Raw genomic sequence first — 23,407 nt, 5'->3', positions numbered from 1 at the left:
CTCTGTAGGTCCACACAAAGCAAGTAAATGGATGCCAAAAATTTTAAGCTCCAAAATCCACATAAGGGCAACATTAAATTGTAAACAGTAAATGGTCTGCACTTATATAGTGCTTTTTTTAACCTTAGCGGTTCCAAAGGGCTTTACACTGTGACTCATTCACCCATTCACACACACACTCACACACCAATGACAGCAGAGCTGCCATGCAAGGTGCTAGCCTGCCATTGGGAGCAACTTGGGGTTCAGTGTCTTGCCCAAGGACACTTCAGCATGTGGAGTCATGTGGGTTTGGAAAAGTACTCCAAACGACTCTGGTGGTTAAATCCATATCTTCTGAAGCGATATGGTAGGTATGGGTGAGAAACAGATCAATATTCAATATTTCCTTCACTTTCTCCTATTTTTGGTGATTAACATTCTTTATGCATATTGCCTCCTACTGGGCAGAGAGGAGAATGTATGACAAAAAAGTCTTAAATATTGATGTTTCTCACCCACACATATCATATAATGTCTGAACATATGGATTTAACCTCTGGAGTCATATGGATTACTTTTATGCTGCCTTTATGTGGATTTTGGAGCTTCAAAATGTTGGCACCCATTCACTTGCATTGTGAGAACCTACAGAGCTGAAATATTCTTCTAAAAATCTTAATTTGTGTTCTGCAGAAGAAAGAAAATCATCCACATCTGAGATGCCAGGAGGCTGAGTAAATCATAAAGTTCAGCAAGAGTGGCCCTTCCAGGAACAATAATTAATACACATGTAGAGACAGCACATAGCACATTGTCACACACCCAAACACAAAACACCATCAGAGTAACACATGTGACACTAAAATAATACAGTAAACATTAACTAAACTACATAAAACATATAGAACACCCCAATGCATAGGTTGTAACCAATATAAAAAAACAACGATTCCCACAAAATATAATGAAATGTGATTGGTCATGCAGGGACTTCTAGGTATGCCCAGTTATTATTTTTCACCATAATTTTATCTGTAGTTTACCGTAAAAAGTACATGTATTCTCTTATTAAACATAATATAAATTTTTACAGTGAATTATATGGTAAAATCATACTTTTTACATCTACATACCAATTTCTTTTAATATTTACCATAAAATTACAAATTTGTAGATACAGTTGCACCCTGGTGCATATAGTGCCAGATACTATTTGCACCCATATTTAAATAATAATATACAGTATATGGGCATCACTGCAGTGTTTATTGTATTTATTTAGAGTCCCACAGACACACTACATTAACCTCTACCCCTAAACCTAACCTTAACCTTACCTTAGAAGAAATAACCTTGGTTTTACGACAGTAACCATGGTTTCACCATGGTATTTTTGTAAATTTACAGTAAGCACAAAATTAACCCTGGTTACTATATTGGCATCATATTACTGTACTAACAACACCATGGTTAATTGCATTAAAACTATGGTTTCTGCCAAAAAATAAATATGGTTACTACAATATTAGTACTTCAGTGATGCAATTCACACAAGCGATGCAGAGCCACGGTCACGAGTGCAATCAACAGACCCAGCCTCCGGATCAAACCTTTCTCTGCACTCCTCGACATTCACCGTGACCAAATCACTGTGATGAAATCAACATTTCTATTAATTTTTATCTACTAAGTAGTATTTAAAGAAATATTAAGAGTGAAATCAGAAAATCAGATGGGAAAAGAGTGGGATAAAATGCAGATTCGAACTGCGGTCACTAGGAAAACAGTACACAATCACACAATCGTTTTTACATCCCAAGCCACTGCAGAATTTTAATCAAAACTTTTGACTAGTTTTTTGTATATTCCTGTGGTTTCACCAGACTATTCTGGTGCAAATATCTGTTCTGTGTGGCAGATGCTGTTTACACTGGGGTGCAAATAGACACTCTTGAGAGAAAAAAAAAAAGTGAAATATTGTGTATTCTAGGCAGTTTAATGGATCAAATAAATGTTAAACTTTATTGTCATTATAAATGTTGTGTATATGTCTAGATCACCAATGTGGGTGTTTTTGAAGAGCGTCTGCAAGCACTAGAAGAGGCCTACACGCAGGCCCAAAAGAAGGCAGAGGTCACCCTGGCCACCTCTGAAAAAATCCAATCTACAGATCTTTCCAGCCAGCTCTGGTCTCTGCAGTCTGAGATGAATGCCAAACTATCTGAACTGCAACAGACAACTGTTTCCACTGCAACTCTGAATGCTGTGGTCAAGAATAAGACGGAAGAGCTTGAGAAACTGAAGCAGAGGCTCGATTCTATCCTTAATGCAAACTCTGAAGTAGCGGTCAGCATTTCTGGGCTCACAGACACTGTTTTGGTCACCAAATCACGTCTCGATGAGCAAATGTTTGCTGTGGAGGGTCTCACATCTCGGTTGGAAGAACAGAGATTGGAACTAGCAGTCCTGAAGGAGTCTTATGCAGGCAATGAGAATGCTCAGAGAATGGAACTTGCAGGCCTGAAGGAGTCTTTTGACAGCAACCAGAATGCTCTTGAAAGAAACAGACAGGAAGTGATGGATATCAAGTAAGTAGACCATAGCACTAGTCAACTCATAGCTGAAATGAAGTTATTTGCATTTTTGTTTTGAATGTGCAATATAAATTCCATGCAAATGATCAAATGCAACTAACCATATAATTGTGCATGGTAGCAAAATAAATAGACTTATCAACTTTTAAAAGGGAGGAGGAGCTAATTTACATATATAATGTTTTTGATGTCAATGGCTGTGCGTCCAATCAAACTACTGTATTTTAGTGCACATTCATCATTCGTCAATTAGTTGCAGATAGCCACGTTAGGTATATGCCAGCATGAATGGGTTGTTTGGCATCTCCTCATCCTCAGAAATGTACAAAACAATGCAAGGTAAAAAATATTGCCCAGCCTGTTAATTTCGAGTTCACTTACACTGAGAATAAACTGACCACATTTTGTGCTAACCAAAATTTTGTTTTGTGCAGTAAATTATTGGCAGAGAAGAGCTTGAAACCATTAAATTTTAAGAGACATTTATATATACAGGTGCATCTCAATAAATTAGAATGTCGTGGAAAAGTTCATTTATTTCAGTAATTCAACTCAAATTGTGAAACTCGTGTATTAAATAAATTCAATGCACACAGACTGAAGTAGTTTAAGTCTTTGGTTCTTTTAATTGTGATGATTTTGGCTCACATTTAACAAAAACCCACCAATTCACTATCTCAAAAAATTAGAATACATCATAAGACCAATAAAAAAAAACATTTTTAGTGAATTGTTGGCCTTCTGGAAAGTATGTTCATTTACTGTATATATACTCAATACTTGGTAGGGGCTCCTTTTGCTTTAATTACTGCCTCAATTCGGCGTGGCATGGAGGTGATCAGTTTGTGGCACTGCTGAGGTGGTATGGAAGCCCAGGTTTCTTTGACAGTGACCTTCAGCTCATCTGCATTTTTTGGTCTCTTGTTTCTCATTTTCCTCTTGACAATACCCCATAGATTCTCTATGGGGTTCAGGTCTGGTGAGTTTGCTGGCCAGTCAAGCACACCAACACCATGGTCATTTAACCAACTTTTGGTGCTTTTGGCAGTGTGGGCAGGTGCCAAATCCTGCTGGAAAATGAAATCAGCATCTTTAAAAAGCTGGTCAGCAGAAGGAAGCATGAAGTGCTCCAAAATTTCTTGGTAAACGGGTTCAGTGACTTTGCTTTTCAAAAAACACAATGGACCAACACCAGCAGATGACATTGCACCCCAAATCATCACAGACTGTGGAAACTTAACACTGGACTTCAAGCAACTTGGGCTATGAGCTTCTCCACCCTTCCTCCAGACACTAGGACCTTGGTTTCCAAATGAAATACAAAACTTGCTCTCATCTGAAAAGAGGACTTTGGACCACTGGGCAACAGTCCAGTTCTTCTTCTCCTTAGCCCAGGTAAGACGCCTCTGACGTTGTCTGTGGTTCAGGAGTGGCTTAACAAGAGGAATACGACAACTGTAGCCAAATTCCTTGACATGTCTGTGTGTGGTGGCTCTTGATGCCTTGACCCCAGCCTCAGTCCATTCCTTGTGAAGTTCACCCAAATTCTTGAATCGATTTTGCTGGACAATCATAAGGCTGCGGTTCTCTCGGTTGGTTGTGCATCTTTTTCTTCCACACTTTTTCCTTCCACTCAACTTTCTGTTAACATGCTTGGATACAGCACTCTGTGAACAGCCAGCTTCTTTGGCAATGAATGTTTGTGGCTTACCCTCCTTGTGAAGGGTGTCAATGATTGTCTTCTGGACAACTGTCAGATCAGCAGTCTTCCCCATGATTGTGTAGCCTAGTGAACCAAACTGAGAGATCATTTTGAAGGCTCAGGAAACCTTTGCAGGTGTTTTGAGTTGATTAGCTGATCGGCATGTCAAAATATTCTAATTTTTTGATAGTGAATTGGTGGGTTTTTGTTAAATGTGAGCCAAAATCATCACAATTAAAAGAACCAAAGACTTAAACTACTTCAGTCTGTGTGCATTGGATTTATTTAATACACAAGTTTCACAATTTGAGTTGAATTACTGAAATAAATGAACTTTTCCACGACATTCTAATTTATTGAGATGCACCTGTATATATTTAAAAAAATAATGTTTTCCTTAAGTCATGTTGTTAATTTTGCATACTGTTGGTTCAATGCAGTTCATGGTTATAACTGCCACTTTCATACATTAAAACACGTTAAATTTACAGTACAATTGCCGCCAGATTGCCTTTTCTGGTAAATTTACCACATCTGCTATTCACGCATGCAGCGACTTTGTCTTTTATCTGTTTAGCTGTTGCACATCAGCATGAAAATGCAGTTAAACTCTGATGTCATTTGCCGGACAGGCTTTTGGTACGGTTTATAACGCGTTCTTGAAAGAGGCTTGTTATTTTAGCACATGTAACGGAATCACTTACTGTTCCTGAAAGTTGTCGACAAATTTCTTCATGCATTCATTAGATGAAGAGAAGCGATTCTGTCTAATTTGCCCCGTTCGGCCCCGTTTCACGGCCGGCCCATTGGGAAAAGTTCTCCCTATGGCCAGTCCGCCCCTGTTATAAGGTCAAGTCATTTTTATTTTTATAGTGCTTTTCACAACACGCATCATTTCAAAGCAGCTTCACAGAAAATCATGGTTTAACAGAAAATGGAACTGTAATATCTATAAAGTCTTAGCCGTCATTGTGCAGTTTGATAAAAAAAAAAAATATGATTGTAAATATGTATTTTTTCTTATTTTATGTTGTTTTTTTTTTTTACTTTTGTAGGATGAACAATTTTGGTACTGTGTTGGGTTGCCTCTTGATTTCCAAGGTAAAATATTGTTCTGAAGCAAAACCAGTTGAGAACAGATGTCCTAATCCATCTTTTATTGTGTTGTTATCAGGGAGCTGCTAGAGATGGAACAGGCAAGAAGATCCCAAGCTCTTGAGGAGCAGCTTATGTCTGTCCGTAGGAGTCTTGAGGACCATCAGAAAAGTACTCATACCCTTCACTCTCACCTCGCTGCACAGCTTGAGATCGTCCAGAGTCAGGTATAGTATGGTACAACTGGGTTAAAGGCACCTCAGGGTAAAAGATTTTACATCACTTTCCTTAACAATTGTTTATTACTATGCACTGTAAAATTGTCCTGAATTATGAGGTCATCGCGTGCAATGTCTGAACATTAATTTTTAGGTTATTACCTCAAATAAACAAAAAAATGTTTTTTGACTGAACCCTCCTTTTCTTCATGTTTACAGTGAGGCAGAAATGTGAGGCTTATAATTTTGTAAAAGCTCTATCATTAATTATGTTAAAACTATACTATCTGAGCTGTGAAGTTGATTAAATTGTCATTTAGCGGGATTACAGTGTTTATGGCATTACGTTGTCATGGCAATACAGGTTTAGATATAACTTAACACAGAAAAGTTTAGTAAGTGATTTTATCACACTAAAATCATGCTGACATGCAAATTGTTTACATCTTGTGGGCATACTTTTGAAACAGTGAGTAGTTTAACATTTACGGATTAGCACCCTTTTGCTTTCATTGTAAATTCCTCTCGGTAACCCAGATTTTTACTTTTAATAAAAGTCGAAATTCATTTTTGTGGTAATCAACATTATGCCACAAATGCTGTTTATTGAGCTTAACTTGTATTAACCCTGGAATATTCCTTTAATAACTTTTTCAAATGTTGCAAATTTATGTAGCCAATGAGAATTTCTGAAATGATCATATGTATTTTAAAATAAAATAACACCTAAAAGTCCCCCTCGCCTCCTTTTTTTAAAAAGTGAATTGTAATCAAAACAACCTTCCGTTAAGATTCTTTTTTCGAACATTATTTCTCCTTTGCTCCATTAATATTTAATAAAAAGAAATCTTGATACACTTTTTTTCCCCAAAAAAGGTACATTTTCCTGAAATGGTGCCCCATTGCACCCTGCTCAGGAGGTAGAAAAGAACCTCTATAATATCACATTTGTTGTGTTTTATCCATGTTAAATTTAATTCACAGTACTGTTAACAGGTAATTTTTCCCATGTATGATCATTTTGGCATTTAGTTATACAGGATTGTACATCCTTATGCGTAAATTATTTGTATTTCAGATGTTAGCTGAAAGCCAGCAGCTTGATTCTGCAGAGGAAGAGATTGTAGAAATTGTAGAAGAGCAAGCAGCAACTGAGGAGGAGGTTCCAATCAAGGATAAAACTGTGACAGAGGAGAAAGTATTAACTGGGGAGGTTCTGGTCCAGGAAGAATTTGATGAGAAGCAAGAAGTAACTGAAGAGGAAGAACCAGTTGAGGAGGTTCAGGTCCAGGTGGAAGAAGTTGTTGAAGAGCAAGCCAAGAAGGATGAAATACCTGAGGACGTTCATCTCCAAAAAGATGTTATTGAGGAGCAAGTAGTAACTGAGAAGGAAGAACCAGCTGAGGAGATTCAGTTCCACAAGGAAGAAGTTGTTGAAGAGCAAGCAGGAACTGAGGTGGATGAAATACCTGAGGAAATGCAGGTCAAGGAAGATGATGTTGAGGAGCATCTGGTATCTGAAGAACTGTCTAAGAAGGTCCATGGAGTAGAAGCAGTTAAAAAGCAAGCAGTAACTGAGGAGGAAGTTATATCTGAGGAAGTTCATGCCAAGGATGGAGATGTTGCTGAGGAGAAAGCAGTAAGTACAGAGGATGAAATAACTGAGGAATTTCAGGACCAGGGGGAAGAAGTTGATGAGGAGCAAAAAGAAGAGGCCAAGGAGGACCTGACTTCTACAGAGGAAACCAAAATTGAGGCTGAGGCTGCTAAGGACCTCTCAGAAGATCAGGTGGTTGGAGATATCAGCCAGGATGAGACTTCGCAGGAATCATTTGAAGAACCAGTTGAGGGAATTGAGCAGCAGATAGACTTGGAGGAAGTTGTAGAAGATGTGCAAGACTCTGAGGACGAAGAGGAAAAACCTGCAGAGCTGGTAATGGAAGAGCTAGATGAACAAGACATTTCAGCAAATTAAGTTGTTGGCAGGGAAACAGTGCAAAATGAAAGACATTTTCTGAGGACTTGAAGTTGTCGCCATTTCCACACAGAATTACGTGAAACATGACTACTTCACATTTGCTGTAATTTTCCTCAGTCTTACTTTGTATTGGAAGGTAAACTATTTTAAACATTTCTAGTGTTCTGTTGAATCTTTAATTGCTCTGTTTACATGTAAATGTAATGAGGGTTGATGTTTTACTAGGTTACACAGTTAACAATTGTTGCATTTTTCATTCAGTGGTTTGCCAGTTCAATAACCTCAGGAGTGTTACTTGAATTAAACTGGTTTTAATTATTTTATTTTTTTTACCACCTCTCTGTCCCAGCCTCTCTCTTCTAGTGTTTTGTTGTCTCCTGAAATGGGACACACACTGTGTGTATATTTGCAGCTCTTAGGTAGGGGCTTAGGAATGTGGCACTGATCTTGGGCAGTGGGGACTTGCATGTCCCATTTGTGCTGATTGGAGCTCATCAAATCCCTGAAAGATGAGATGTGTACCTTGTGTCCTTCTCAACCAAACCACAATTTATATCGAAACTTAGTTGCAGTAGTGCCATTTTAAGGCAAACAATGTCCAAATTACATTTTGATGATGTATAATACTTCTTAAATGAATCTCTTTGCTATGGTAAACATAGACAGGAATATAATTTGTGAAAAGAAATAGACTAAAGAATAAAACCTACATCAATACTACATCTTTCATAAAATTAAATAATAAAAATAGCCTACTAGGGACTGTTCAATAATCAGAAGCAAAACATAACTAGATTTATGAGGTTCAGATCACTGTAGTCAACATAAGTGCTACATAATAGGGTACAATATAACAAGTACACTGTTCTCCTCTGTTTCGGTACATCATTTGCCTTCACTCCTAGATGGTGCTGAGGTTTTCTGGAATTGCTCAAATTCTGAGATAAGAACTGCAATAGCATTTTTAAGAAGTATGGCAAATTCAACTAATAATACAGTGCTTGAAATTTAGGCAGTCCCATGGGCAGTGTTTGAAAATGTTTTACTTTTGAGTTTGTAATATTCAATCTCATTTTCTGCCATTGATAGATATGGCAAGTACTAAGAGTAGTATGCAAAATTAGCACAAAGACAGCATAACAAATACTTCCATGATCTATGCCTTATAAACTCAGCAAAAAAAAAAAAAAAAAAAAAAAACATTTTCAACTGCTTTTATTTTCAGCAAACTTAACACATGTAAATATTTGTATGAACATAAAAAGGATTCAACAACTAAAGACATAAACTAAACAAGTTTCACAGACATGTGACTAACAGAAATTAAATAATGTGTCCCTGAACAAGGGGATACAGATACAAGATACTGACACCAGTATGGTGTGGCCACCAGCTACATTAAGTACTGCGGTGCATCTCCTCCTCATGGACTGCACCAGATTTGCCAGTTCTTGCTGCGAGATGTTACCCCACTCTTCCACCAAGGCACTTGCAAATTTCTGGACACTTCTGGGGGGAATGGCCCTAGCCCTCACCCTCTGATCCAAGAGGTCCCAGACGTGCTCAGTGGGATTGAGATCTGGGCTCTTCGCTGGCCACGGCAGAACACTGACATTCCTGTCTTGCAGGAAATCATGCACAGAACAAGCAATAGGGCTGATGGCATTGTCATGCTGGAGGGTCATTTCAGGATGATCCTGCAGGAAGGGTACCACATGAGGGAGAGGGATGTCTTCCCTGTAACGCACAGCGTTGAGATTGCCTGCAGTGACAACAAGCGCAGTCTGATGATGCTGTGACACACCGCCACAGACCATGACAGACCATCCACCTCCAAAATCGATCCCTCTCCAGAGTACAGGCCTCGGTGTAACGCTCATTCCTTCGACAATAAACATGAGTCCGACCATCACCCCTGGTGAGACAAAACTGTGACTCATCAGTGAAGAGCACTTTTTGCCAGTCCTGTCTGATCCAGCGAAGTTGGGTTTGTGCCCATAGGCGACGTTGTTGCCGGTGATGTCTGGTAAGGACCTGCCTTACAACAGGCCTAATAGTCCTCAGTCCAGCCTCTCTCAGCCTATTGCGGACAGTCTGAGCACTGATGGAGGGATTGTGTGTTCCTGGTGTAACTCGGGCAGTTGTTGTTGCCATCTTGTACCTGTCATGCATGTGTGATATCCGGATGTACCGATCCTGTGCAGATGTTGTTACATGTGGTCTGCCACTGCGAGGACAATCAGCTGTCCTTCCTGTCTCCCTGTGACACAGTCTTAGGCATCTTGCAGTACGGACATTGCAATTTATTGCCCTGGCCACATCTGCAGTCCTCATGCCTCCATGCAGCATGCCTAAGGCTCATTCATGCAGATGAGCAGGGACCCTGGACATCTTTCTTTTGGTGTTTTTCAGAGTTAGTAGAAAGGTCTCTTTAGTGTCCTAAGTTTTTATAACTGTTACCTTAATTGCCTACCGTCTGTAAGCTGTTAGTGTCTTAATCACCGTTCAGGTGCATGTTCATTAATTATTTATGGTTCATTGAACAAGCATGGAAAACATTGTTTAAACACTTTACAATAAAGATCTGTAATGTTATTTGGATTTTTACAAAATTATCTTTAAAATACAGTGTCTTGAAAAAGGGACGTTTTTTTTTCGTTTTTTTGTTTTGCGGAATTTATAATGTAAAATAATACAATTATTTGTTTCACATTTGAGTAATGACAATTAGGGGGTGCTTAATTGCAATTAAACAAACGATGCGAATGATCTCGATAGTATGCAACATATAATTTCTTATTTTCACTTATATTCTTCACACGCTTCTGGCAGAGATTCTTTTAATTACTGAAATATCAACCTTCGCTGCTCTGACAGGATAGAGAACGGTCAACTATCGTATTACGACAGTAAGTCACCGTTTGCGGATACCATACAAATGAACGGGGAAAGCCACAAACTGACACCTACCTGTCGCAAAATTGTCCGTGTTTTCTCGTATAAACAGCAACTTTATCGTTGTAAAGCCCACACACAGTGTAAAACATGTTGAAGATTAGCGGACTGGCGGTCAGTTCGTTAAGTAAATAGTTATTTCGTCACAAAAGCAGTTTATTCAGCACACTAAAGCATCTCCTCCAAAGACATCCATTTAAAAAAAAAAAAAAAACGGCCTCCTGTCTCCTCGGCAGTAGTGTACCTCCTAAGATGCTAAGCCCTTAGAAGAGCTCTAATGAGATTCATCCGAATTCACCAGAAAAGACTTGTATTTTGAAAGGTGATCGCCGCTCTTCCGCTTCAGTTCAAAGTGGCCTCGGCTTGTGTTGTGGCAGAACTGAGGTAGTTTGGTTGTGTGGAGCGGGACGGTGAGAGAGAGGGGCTTTATCGTCTCCCCGCACCTCGGTCCTCCCCGCACGATAACATATGAATGATATCAGAGGGGTTACAGTCACCTCTGGGGGTTTCTGCTGTCCAAAACAAGTCAGCTTTTTATCTGTTATTGGGGGATGAACGACGAGAAAAGCCCGGATAACAGCAAGAGAAACTCTGGGTTTACCAGGTAAATTGGACATCATTTCGACAGTATGCTAACTCCTAATACAACCTTTTACGAATTTTCCATTTGAAATAAATTGTATGAATACATCTGACAACGGAAGATAAACGACTGAACATTTATGAAATTGGCTGTGTGTCAATACCTAGTGAGCTACCTAACTACCTATATAGTATTTTTAGCATCATTAGTGCCTTCGATACCAAGTCATTGTTATGATATTCTTTTAAGTGAATGCAGTGTTAATACTATAGGTCTAGCCTAGTACATGAAAATGGTAAACATTCAGTTCCATGGTTTTCTGTTTACCATGGTATTACCATTTGATTGCATTACCACAGTACTTAATAGTATGGATATGATGCCCAAAAATGCAGTTTAGGTTGCTGACATGCTAGGTTTTGATACGCAGGATACATCTCTGATACTTGGGCATTGCTTGATTGACAATATGCTTTTTTTTAAAGGAATAGTTCACTTGAAAATGATTTTTTTTAAAAAATAATTTACTCAACGTCATGTTGTTCCAAACCTGTATGACTTAATTGAAACACAAAACATGTTAATAAACACTATCAGTCACCTTTCACTTTCAGTGTATGGAAAATAAGAGGCAATCAATGAAAGTCAGTGGTGAGTGAGACTGACATACTGCTTAAAGTGGTAGTTCACCCAAAATTGACAATTATCTTATCTTTTACTCAGCCTCCTGGCATCCCAGATGTGTGTGACTTTCTTTCTTCTGCAGAACAGAAATTAAGGTTTTTAGAAGAATATTTCAGCTCTGTAGGTCCTCACAATGCAAGTGAATGGGTGCCAAAATTTTGAAGCTCCAAAATCCACATAAGTCATTATAAAAGTAATCCATAAGACTCCAGTGTTTTAATCAGTTTCTTCAGAAGTAGATAGAATGATAAAAAATAGGTGCTGGAGAGAAACAGATTTTTAAGTCCTTTTTACTATAAATTCTCCTCCTGCCCAGTAGGGGGTGATATGCACAAATAATGTGAATCACCAAAAACAGAAAAAGAAGAATGACTGAGCAGGGAGGAGAATTTATAGTAAAAAAGGACTTTAATATTGATCTGTTTCTCAACCACACCTATCATATTGCTTCTGAAGATATAGATTTACCCACCAGAGTCGTATGGAGTAGTTTTATGTTGTCCTTATTTGGATTTTGGAGCTTCAAAATTTTTATACCCATTCACTTGCATTGTATGGACCTACAGAGCTAAAATATTCTTCTATAAATATCCGTTTGTATTCAGCAGATGAAAGAAAGTCATTCACACGTGCTTCCTGACTCCCCCTCCACGTGACCTTACCAATGAGCGCACGTCACAGAGATATACGGAAGCGAACATTTGTAGTTAAAAAGTATATAAGTATTGTTTTGCTTCTAAAAATAACCAATCGTTTGGGTTCAGAAGAACTTCATTTGTCGACTGGAGTCATGTGGATTATTTTGATGCACCCTAAATATGCATTTTGGACCATCAAAAAATGTACATTCACTTGCATTGTTTAGAGGAGGCCAGAAATGAAATCCTAAAAGTCTTAAATTCTGTTTTGATGAAGAAAGAAACTCAGATACATCTTGGATGGCCTGAGGGTGAGTAAATTATCAGCAAATTTTCATTTTGGGGTGAACTGTCCCTTTTGAATACAATATTTTCCCTTTAGATTGTGCTGTTATTGTTTAACACAATGTGGCCTCTCTGCCTACTTGTCATTTGTTGAGCTTGTCTTGCCTGAGATACAGAATCAAAGACTTTGAAATTAGTGGCATCCCCCTCTTCATGTTTTTTTTTTTTTATGTTTCTGTCCACAGTATTGAGCAAATGCTGGCTGTGAACCCTGGTAAGACGCCTATCAGTCTGCTGCAGGAATATGGAACGCGGATAGGCAAGACCCCAGTGTACGACCTGCTGAAGGCTGAGGGTCAGGCCCACCAGCCCAACTTCACCTTCCGTGTGTCTGTGGGAGACATCAGCTGCACAGGCCAGGGCCCCAGTAAGAAAGCTGCCAAGCACAAAGCCGCAGAGGCCGCCCTCAAGATGCTTAAAGGAGGAATGCTGGGAGGGATTGGAGGAAATGGGATAGAAGGAGATGGGTTTGCTGGGATCGATATGGAGGGAGAATGGTAAGAAACAGTAGTGCTTAAAGGAATAGTTCACCCAAAAATGAAAATTCTCTTACCATTTACTCACCCTAGAGCCATCCCAGATATGTATGACTTACTTTCTTCTGCTAAACACAAACGAGGATTTTTAGAAAACTGTCTCCGCTATGTTGGTCCATTCAGTGTAAGTCAACAGGGTCCTAAACTTTGAAAGTCCAAAAAGCACAAGAAGGCAGTATGAAAGCAATCCATACGACTCCAGTGGTTAAATCCTTGTCTTCAGAAGTGATATGATAGGTGTGGGTGAGAAACGGATCAGTATTTAAGCTCTTTTTTACTATAAATTGTCCTCCCTGCCCAGTAGGTGGCCATATGCACGAAGAATGTGAATCGGCAAAAACAAAAGAAGAATGTGAAAGTGTACATTTCATGTAAAAAAGACATAAATGTTGATCAGTTTCTCACCCACACCTATGATATCACTTTAGAACACATGGATTTAACCTCTGGAGTCTGGATTACTTTTATGCAGCCTTTGTGCTTTTTGGAGCTTTAAAGTTCTGGTCACCATTCACATACATTGTATGGACCAACAGAGCTGAGTTTCTTCTAAAAATCTTGGTTTGTGTTCAGCAGAAGAAAGTCAAGCACATCTAGGATGGCATGAGGGTGAGTAAATGATGAGAGAATTTTCATTTTTGGTTGAAATATTCCTTTAAACCTAAATTGAACAAACAGTTAAAATAATAGTTAAAAATACATTTTACTCAAATAAATGAATAGTACTTTTGAAAAATATGTTTTACTGATTGATTTTAAATGGAGCAGGTTGTCTCATGGGGGCTGAGATATTATGATCACATGATCTGCCAAATGCTGCTCACTTTGTCTCTGTAACCTGCCTGTTATTGGACACGTTTGCTCATGCAATACAGTAATCATTGCTGACTGCAAATAGTGCGTTTTTAAAACATGGCATCGGTATCTGAAAACTTTCGCACAATCCTGGATCTACGTCACAAGGTGTCAGTATAATTCCAAGACAGTCAGCATATACAGTGCATCCGGAAAGTATTCACAGCGCTTCACTTTTCCCACATTTTGTTATGTTACAGCCTTATTCCAAAATGGATTAAATTCATTATTTTCCTCAATTCTACAAACAATACCCCATAATGACAACGTGAAAGAAGTTTGTTTGAAATCTTTGCAAATGTATTAAAATCACATGTACATAAGTATTCACAGCCTTTGCTCAGTACTTTGTTGAAGCATCTTTGGCACCAATTACAGCCTCAAGTATTTTTGAGTATGATGCTACAAGCTTGGCACACCTATTTTTGGGCAGTTTCTCCCATTCTTCTTTGCAGGACCTCTCAAGTGCCATCAGGTTGGATGGGGAGCGTAGGTGCACAGCCATTTTCAGATCTCTCCAGAGATGTTCAGTCGGGTTCAAATCTGGGCTCTGGCTGGGCCACTCAAGGACATTCACAGAGTTGTCCTGTAGCCACTCCTTTGTTATCTTGGCTGTGTGCTTAGGTTCATCTTCCAACAGTACAACGACCCTTCGCCCCAGTCTGAGGTCCAGAGTGCTCTGGAGCAGGTTATCATGAAGGATGTCTCTGTACATTGCTGCATTCATCTTTCCCTCGATCCTGACTAGTCTCCCAGTTCCTGCCGCTGAAAAACATCCCCACAGCATGATGCTGCCACCACCATGCTTCACTGTAGGGATGGTAATGGCCAGGTGAAGAGCGGTGCCTGGTTTCCTCCAGACATGATGCTTGCCATTCAGGCCAAAGAGTTCAGTCTTTGTTTCTCATGATTTGTGAGTCCTTCAGGTGCCTTTTGGCAAACTCCATGCGGGCTGTCATGTGCCTTTTACTGAGGAGAGGCTTCCGTCTGGCCGCTCTACCATACAGGCCTGATTGGTGGAGTGCTGCAGAGATGGTTGATCTTCTGGAAGGTTCTCCTCTCTCCACAGAGAAACGCTGGAGCTCTGTCAGAGTGACCATCGGGTTCTTGGTCACCTCCCTGACTAAGGCCCTTCTCCCCCAATCGCTCAGTTTGGCTGGGCGGCCAGCTCTAGGAAGAGTCCTGGTGGTTCCAAACTTCTTCCATTTACGGATGATGGAGGCCACTGTGCTCATTGGGACCTTCAATGCTGCAGAAATTTTTCTGTACCCATCCCCAGATCTGTGCCCCGATACAATCCTGTCTCGGAGGTCTACAGACAATTCCTTGGACTTCATGGCTTGGTTTATGCTCTGACATGCACTGTTAACTGTGGGTCCTTATATAGACAGGTGTGTGCCTTTCCAAATCATGTCCAATCAACTGAATTTACCACAGGTGGACTCCAATCAAGTTGTAGAAACATCTCAAGGATGATCAGTGGAAACAGGATGCACCTGAGCTCAATTTTGAGTGTCATGGCAAAGGCTGTGAATACTTATGTACATGTGATTTGTTTGTTTTTTGTGTGTTTTTTTTATTTATTTTTTTTTATATATTTGCAAAGATTTCAAACAAACTTCTTTCACGTTGTCATTATGGGGTATTGTTTGTAGAATTTTGAGGAAAATAATGAATTTAATCCATTTTGGAATAAGGCTGTAACATAACAAAATGTGGAGAAAGTGAAGCGCTGTGAATACTTTCCGGATGCACTGTAGTTTACCCAAAAATGAAAAGTCTGTCATTAACTCATCCTCATGTTGTTTTAATCCTATATGACTTTCATTGTTCCATGGAACACATAATGAGATGTTAGAAAGAATGTTAGGGACTGACAGTCTCTCAGCCACCATTTACTTACACTGTTTGTAAAAAAGAAAGATGGTATGAAGGTGAATGGTGACTGAGACTAACATTTTGACTAACAGATCTCTTTTTGTGTTTCTTGAAAGAAAGAACATCATACAGGTTTTGGAGCATTATGCGGGTGAGTAAATGATGTCAGAATTTTCTTTTTGGTTGAATTATTCCTTTTAGTAAAAAAATAAAATAAACAATTGAGTGCACTTTTTTATGTACTCTTAAAGTAATATTCCAGATTCAATACAAGTTAAGCTCAATCAACAGCATTTGTGGTGTAATGTTAATTATAAAAAAATAATTATTAACTTGCCCCTCCTTTAAAAAAATAAAAAAAAAGCAAACATCTGGGATACTGTGAGGCACTTACAATGGAAGTGAATGGGACCAATCCGTAAACGTTAAAACACTCACTGTTTCAAAATTATAGCTGTAAGATGTATACCAAATGTGTTAACATGATTTTAGTATTATAAAATCGTTTACTAACATTTTCTGTGTAAAGTTGCCATGACGACGCAGTGCCAAGTACCCTTTAATCCTGTAAAAACAGTGATTTATAGAACTACAGCTCAATACACCAGTTGTTTCAGAAGTTCAGAAGTTGTTCACATTTCTGCCTCTTTGATACCCTTCAAAAATTGGCCCCATTGACTTCCAATGTAAGTGACTCATTGCAACCTCGATTTTTACTCTTGTGTTTTAAGAATTATTTTTTTCTTTTGTGGTAATCAACATTATGCCGTAAATGCTGTCGATTGACATTAACTTGAATTGAACCTGGAAAATTCCTTTTAAGAATTGTCTAATTAGAATGCACCAGATGATTTATACAGTAGGAATAAGTTGGGAGACTCAAAACAGAGACCAGTTTGTCTTCATCATTTTTTTATTTGTTCGTGTGTTTTAGTACCCAGTCAGAAATCAAATTATCCAGTTCCACACAGCAAGCCGAGTGCAATCCAGTTGGAGCTTTGCAGGTGAGAAATAGCTTGATTGGTTTAGCTTTTGAGAAAATAAAAGTGCTTCTTTTAATGTAGCTATGGAGCTCATGGCAACTGTGGTGCTTGGAAAAATGAAATTGCCATCTCTGGTTTGTAATTCCCACAGGAACTAGTCGTGCAGAAAGGCTGGCGTTTACCTGAGTACACAGTCACTCAAGAATCTGGGCCTGCACACCGCAAAGAGTTCACAATGACCTGCAGGGTGGAGAGATTTGTTGAAATAGGTAAATCATCCTATTACTGATGTGTTAAATGTTTTTAAATAAATATGCAATCCATTGAGATCCTGAATACCTTTGTTTTGCTGCTGCTTTAACTATAAATTATTTTACTTTGTAGGTAGTGGTACATCAAAAAAGCTTGCTAAGAGAAATGCAGCAGCAAAGATGCTCTCTCGTATCCATGATGTACCAGTGGACATGCGTAGCAGCCATGAGGCCGAAGCAGAAGATGATACCTTTAGTATGGTAAGACAAGTACTCATTTCTAATGGGAGGTTTGCTGTACCTACTAAAAAACTTTTAAAGTTTTGAGAATTTTCTTGGTAAATTTGTAATTTTTCTTTTATATTGAAATGACACTCCTTGCCAACAGCACATGGGTGGCAGACTAGAGGGAAGCAAGTCTAAAGGTCTCGGCTGCACATGGGACTCTCTAAGGAACTCAGCCGGGGAGAAGATCCTGCAGTTGCGATGCCATCCTCTAGGCCAGCCAGACTCCATTGACTCCAATTTCTGTTCTCTCCTTCATGAACTCTCTGAGGAGCAGCACTTTGACGTCAGCTACCTGGACATAGGTGAGGCGCAAGGCTAACCTAAAAAAAACCTTTAATAATTTATGAGCTACATTAAGCAGTTTAGAGATGCATTGATTCTACTAAATAATCACCTTATGTAAAAAAACAAAACAAAAAAAACAACAGAAACGTAAGTCAAAGGTTTATTACGGAACATGCCTGAATGTGCCCTTAAACAGCCAACTGTGAAGAGTATGGCGAATATCAAAAGCTGGCATAAGCAAAAACTATAGCCGCAAACATAACAGATTTCATAGGCATTGATAACCAGTTGCAGTCAGTCGAAAACGACATTGGATAAAGGGGCCAGGACATCTTTTGATATCAGGTTATTGTACTATTAAAAACATACTGTAAGTTTCAGAACTCAAAACTTCCTCATCACTGCAAAAAGAGCATTTGTTGAAACCAAGCTGCCAAAATGACTCGTTTTCTACTTCCTCCACATTGTGATGTCACACTGTGGGTGACATTTGCATCTGACCGCATCCACAAAAACACAGCAACACCTACTTTACCTTGTTTACTTTACTTCTGTAGCCAGCCCAGTAGCTGTGAGCAGAGAGATGGCAATGAGAGAGCAGGTCAGTCAAGAACAGAGAGCCAATCATAACAGTGGGCGTTTACTGTCATGTTTTAAAGGAGAAGGAAAAAAATTAAAACTGAATGAGAAAATTATCATGTTTTACAAATACATTTTATGACATTTTTTTGTGCAAAAAACTTTACTAATATTATAAGTGAACCTCAAGGAACATATTAAAATAATAAAAAAGGCATATAATCACCCCTTTAAACACCTTAAGCCCCAGCAACACTGCCAGCAACATTGTTGCTTTGTTGCTAGTCCCTGTACTGCATGGGTACTGTGCTCACACTTTGAGATCTCATGAGATCTACTTTTTCATAATGTTTTTTTTTTTTTCTCCCCAATTTGGAATGCCCAGTTACTAAAGCACTCTATGTCCTCGTGGTGGCATAGTGACTCGCCTCAATCCGGGTGTCGGAGGACAAATCTCAGTTGCCTCCGCGTCTGAGACGTCAATCCACGCATCTTATCACGTGGCTTGTTGAGTGTGTTACCGCGGAGACATAGCGCGTGTGGAGGCTTCACGCTATTCTCCGCGGCATCCACACACACCTCGCCACGCGCCCCACCGAGAGCAAGAACCACATTATAGCGACTACGAGGAGGTTACCCCATGTGACTCTTCCCTCCCCAGCAACCAGGCCAATTTGGTTGCTTAGGAGACCTGGCTGGAGTCACTCAGCACACCCTGGATTCAAACTCGTGACTCTAGGTCACTTCTTCATAATGTTATTACAGTAGGATCTACCATGTACAATATAAATATACATAGTAGGCAGTGTTGTCACGATACCAACATTTCAGTAGTTGGAATCAATACCAGTGAAATTTGATTATTCTCGATGCAAAAACTAATACTGACTAATTTGTTAATGGGGTAAACATTGTTTCAAGTTCTCAAGTAATTGTTCAATACAAGGAAACAGTCAGTAATAAAATAAGGACACAAACATATTAACAGCAGTATCAATTATTCAAGAAAATATTCTTTCATTCTTGTGGACAACAGGTCTTTACTGTATGATTATAGTACATTAATATTTTATTTTAAAGCTACTAATGTTATCCAGCCAAGAGCAATGAATGGTTTTCTTGTTGTTGTTAATATTAATGCGGTCTATCAGGCTGCATTCACACTGCAAGTCCTAATGCACATATCCAATATTTTGATTAAAAATATGCTTTTTTGTAGCTTTTTTATTTGTATTATTATTATTATTATTATTATTTTATGTCAGGGGAAGAGTTATCTATATTCACGAGGAAAGCGATAACTAATTGGACGATTCAGTAATATTTATCAGGAAAGCACTTCCTGATTGGTCGGAGAAATTATAGCCCTACCCCTAATTGTAACCTTAACCAAGCAGGTAAATAATAAATCTCATAAATATGAATGAGTCTTTTCCTGCCATCCATCGTTTTGGAAATCTACCTGCATGGGAGCCGCAATAAGGAATTAAAAATAGTGATCTTAAGAATTTCTTTATTTGAGTAGTTTCTCTCTCTACTCCTTTACCGTTTGACTTGTTAATGAGATCGACCAGTGGTTGTCTTGTGATCGAACAGTCAATCGCGATCAACATAATGAGCACCCTGCACTGTATACTGCATTCCTACCGTTTTTGATCTAACATTATTGGTAGACTGCACAACTGGCCTTAGCTTTTGAAATTCTTATAATCACAGATGAGATTCTTTTATAAACTGCAACAGTGCCCAATGCATTATATCATTAACAAGAACAACAATCAAACCATGTATGAATTAAACTCTCTCGAAATGCCGACAATTTCTGGCACTGTTCTCTGCACAGCATTTTTTTCTTATATCCATGTATGTGGTTATTGGCAAATGATCAAGAGCAGTGAAGTCCCTCATATAGTGTTACATTTTTCTCAACTTTATGTATCTTGCCTCACCAACACCTTGTCACCTCATGTCTGCGTAAATCACTCTGCTCTCATTTAAAAGGAATGAGATTGTGTCTTTTGACACTACATGTCGATAGCAGTGTGAACGGGGCTCATTCAAGACATCTACTTTGTGCAAGACACGAGTAATTTTTCCAACATTTGAAACAATCTGTCTATTTTAATTGACTATATCACAATTCCAGTGGGTCAGAAGTTTACATACACTAAGTTAACTGTGCCTTTTAGCAGCTTGGAAAATTCCAGAAAATAGCCAATTATCTTCTGATAGGAGGTGTACTGAATTGGAGGTGTACCTGTGGATGTATTTTAAGGCCTACCTTCAAACTCAGTGCCTCTTTTCTTGACATCATGAGAAAATCAAAAGAAATCAGCCAAGACCTCAGAAAAAAAACTGTAGACCTCCACAAGTCTGGTTCATCCTTGGGAGCAATTTCTAAATGCCTGAAGGTACCACGTTCATCTGTACAAACAACTATAAACACCATGGGACCATGCAGCCATCATACAAGCATTAATCCAATGCTGTGGCAAAATGGCTTATTGACAACAAAGTCAAGGTATTTGAGTGGCACAGCCCTGACCTCAAAATGATAGACAATTTGTGGGCAGAACTGAAAAAGCATATGCAAGCAAGGAGGCCTGCAAACCTGACTCAGTTACACCAGTTCTGTCTGGAGGAATGGGCAAAAATTCCAGCAACTTATTGTGAGAAGCTTGTGGAAGGCTACCCAAAACGTTTGACCCAAGTTAAACAATTTAAAGGCAATGCTACCAAATACTAACAAAGTGTATGTGAACTTCTGACCCACTGGGAATGTGATGAAAGATATAAAAGTTGAAATAAATCATTCTCTCTACTATTGTTCTGACATTTCACATTCTTAAAATAAAGTCAGGGAATGTTTTCTATGATTAAATGTCAAGAATTGTGAAAATTTAGTCTAAATATATTTGGCTAAGGTGTTTGTAAACTTCTGACTTCAACTGTAAAGAGCTGCCACATCATTTGCAAGGGTATCTGCACTATAAAGCTATCTGATACCCTGTCGCATTTACTTATCAGGTTAAGCCCTATTACAAACGTTCACTTTTAAATGAACATTTGTTGTATATTTATATATTTACCAATTACCATAATTTTGCAAACAACACCATAGTTGTTGCCTATTTTTTACCATCCATTAATAGTGACTGTGAACAGTGAGCTTGCTTGTCATAGCTTGACAGAGCTCTGGATTAAAGCTTACATGATTGGAACAAGAACTCAGTAATTGTAAAAATACAGATATTGGAGCATCCATAGGGGCCATTCAGACCAAACACATTCTTGTGTATCAAATTTACATAATGCAATATGTATGTCACAAAGGGCTTGTGATAATACTTTAAAAAGTAATGTTTATGGAGACACAGATTGCAGAGAATAGACTGGGCACACGATTATCTCTTGGTGTGTGCGTGCAGTGTGTGCATAGGTGCAGATCCAAAGCATCCATTCGTTTTCTCCATGTCATTTCAACATTAACAGTTTAGACGATTACATGAGAGTTGACACATTTTAGTAAGTTGTTTAGTATCTTTCAACATGCCCTCTGATGTTCTTTTATGTTTGTTTGTTTTTTTTTCTGCTTTAGACGGAGAGCATTGCACCTGAATGGGTAGCTAGTGCGATCTGTCACACATAGTATTAAAGAGGATCAAAACAACATTTATTGTTGAATACTGTGATAAAATTTACAATTTGAAAGCTGAGACAAAGTGTTTCTCCAAAAACTACTACTGACTCAAATGATGGGAGTGTTTCACATTTGTGGATATGCAGCTAATGGTAAAGCGGTATACTGTATATCCTACGCAGTCTATATGTAATTTGAAACAAAAGAGAACTTGGATTATGATTTCTGGGATATAAGTTGGGGGTTCCCATGCTCTGCGCACACCAATGACGCCATCGTAAGATTATCGCATCGCATATCGAATAATGTATTATCCAACTACTTAACGCATATCAAATTTTTCCTCCATACCATGCTGCCCTAGTAACAGTGCAACAAATGGAACAAAATGCAGTTTTCTGTAGACACATTTTGAATTTGTTTTGGTGGACTAAACTGATGTGTTCTTAACAGTGGTATTTTGTTTCAAGACTATTATTTTGCTTGTATATAAACCTCCAGGGAGAATTTTGTCACACATATGCATTTGTATTTTGACATTTGTTTTGTATGTACATTTCTTGGGTTTAACCAGAGGAGCGCAGTTTGAGCGGCCTGTACCAGTGTCTGGTAGAGTTGTCCACGCAGCCCATAACCGTCTGCCACGGATTCGCCTCCACCTTGGATACGGCCCGTGCCAGCGCTGCACACAACGCTCTCCAGTACCTCAAGATTATGGCAGGGGGAAAGTAAGTGGTGGTCGTCTTGGCCCCCGTGTTGTATTCCTCACTGCTACAAATTATGAAACTATTTGGAGGTGGAACTGATTGCCTTTCTAATTTACTACATGAATATGACACCAAAAGTGTCCAAAGTGTCCCCTTTCCCCACCGCCTCTGCAGAAAGTCTGGGAACACTAATGATTTGAAAACTAACATCAAAATGTTCACAGGTGTGCCATGGTGTAAAAGAGCAAATATTTATTCTTTATTTGATTAGTGTTATTTTATTTCACCTACAAATAACTTCTATTTGTCCAGAACTGTGCCGTTTGTACTTTTACCCCTTTGAATCAATGTACTTTTTAATTTTATTTTCTCATTTTAAATTGTGCCATTTTATAGATAGATACTCTGCTTTGGACTTTATGAATTTAATTCACAACAGTAGATGTGCATGTGACCAAAAAATAGTTTTTTTTCCCCTTATAAAAATCACAATATTTTAACTTTGTCATAGGTTTTTATCATTTTTCCATTGTATTTTAGTGATAATGTTATTCTCAACATTTATTTACCCTCACACAATGAACTTGTAAAATAAAGTCTCTGTTCTCGGACATTTCAGCTAATGTCCTTT

The 23,407-nt window shown here is 38.7% G+C and overlaps 2 protein-coding genes across 3 annotated transcripts in view; both read left to right on the top strand.

Moving 5' to 3' along the window:
* Positions 1-10,334, top strand: part of zgc:66479 (uncharacterized protein LOC327541 homolog) — a 12,166-nt gene extending 1,832 nt beyond the window's left edge. Inside the window, exons 2-4 of the mRNA XM_051712845.1 lie at positions 2,038-2,570; positions 5,453-5,600; positions 6,670-10,334. Coding sequence (XP_051568805.1) covers positions 2,038-2,570; positions 5,453-5,600; positions 6,670-7,566 — 1,578 coding nt within the window. The 3' untranslated portion in view covers positions 7,567-10,334. The remainder of the gene's footprint in view (positions 1-2,037; positions 2,571-5,452; positions 5,601-6,669) is intronic.
* A 531-nt stretch (positions 10,335-10,865) lies between these two features.
* Positions 10,866-23,407, top strand: part of LOC127449435 (RISC-loading complex subunit tarbp2) — a 33,014-nt gene continuing 20,472 nt past the window's right edge. The window contains exons 1-7 of one of the 2 annotated variants that reach the window (XM_051712850.1): positions 10,866-11,128; positions 12,960-13,271; positions 16,978-17,047; positions 17,178-17,295; positions 17,411-17,538; positions 17,666-17,867; positions 22,644-22,797. In XM_051712850.1, the coding sequence (XP_051568810.1) occupies positions 11,076-11,128; positions 12,960-13,271; positions 16,978-17,047; positions 17,178-17,295; positions 17,411-17,538; positions 17,666-17,867; positions 22,644-22,797 (1,037 nt within the window). In that variant the 5' untranslated portion in view covers positions 10,866-11,075. Of the gene's footprint in view, positions 11,129-12,959; positions 13,272-16,977; positions 17,048-17,177; positions 17,296-17,410; positions 17,539-17,665; positions 17,868-22,643; positions 23,391-23,407 lie in introns of those variants that run through there. The other variant, XM_051712851.1, reaches the window with a different exon arrangement.

Source organism: Myxocyprinus asiaticus, chromosome 12 (assembly GCF_019703515.2).
Source record: "Myxocyprinus asiaticus isolate MX2 ecotype Aquarium Trade chromosome 12, UBuf_Myxa_2, whole genome shotgun sequence".
NCBI lineage: Eukaryota > Metazoa > Chordata > Actinopteri > Cypriniformes > Catostomidae > Myxocyprinus > Myxocyprinus asiaticus.
This window is presented reverse-complemented; position numbering and strand designations above follow the sequence as displayed.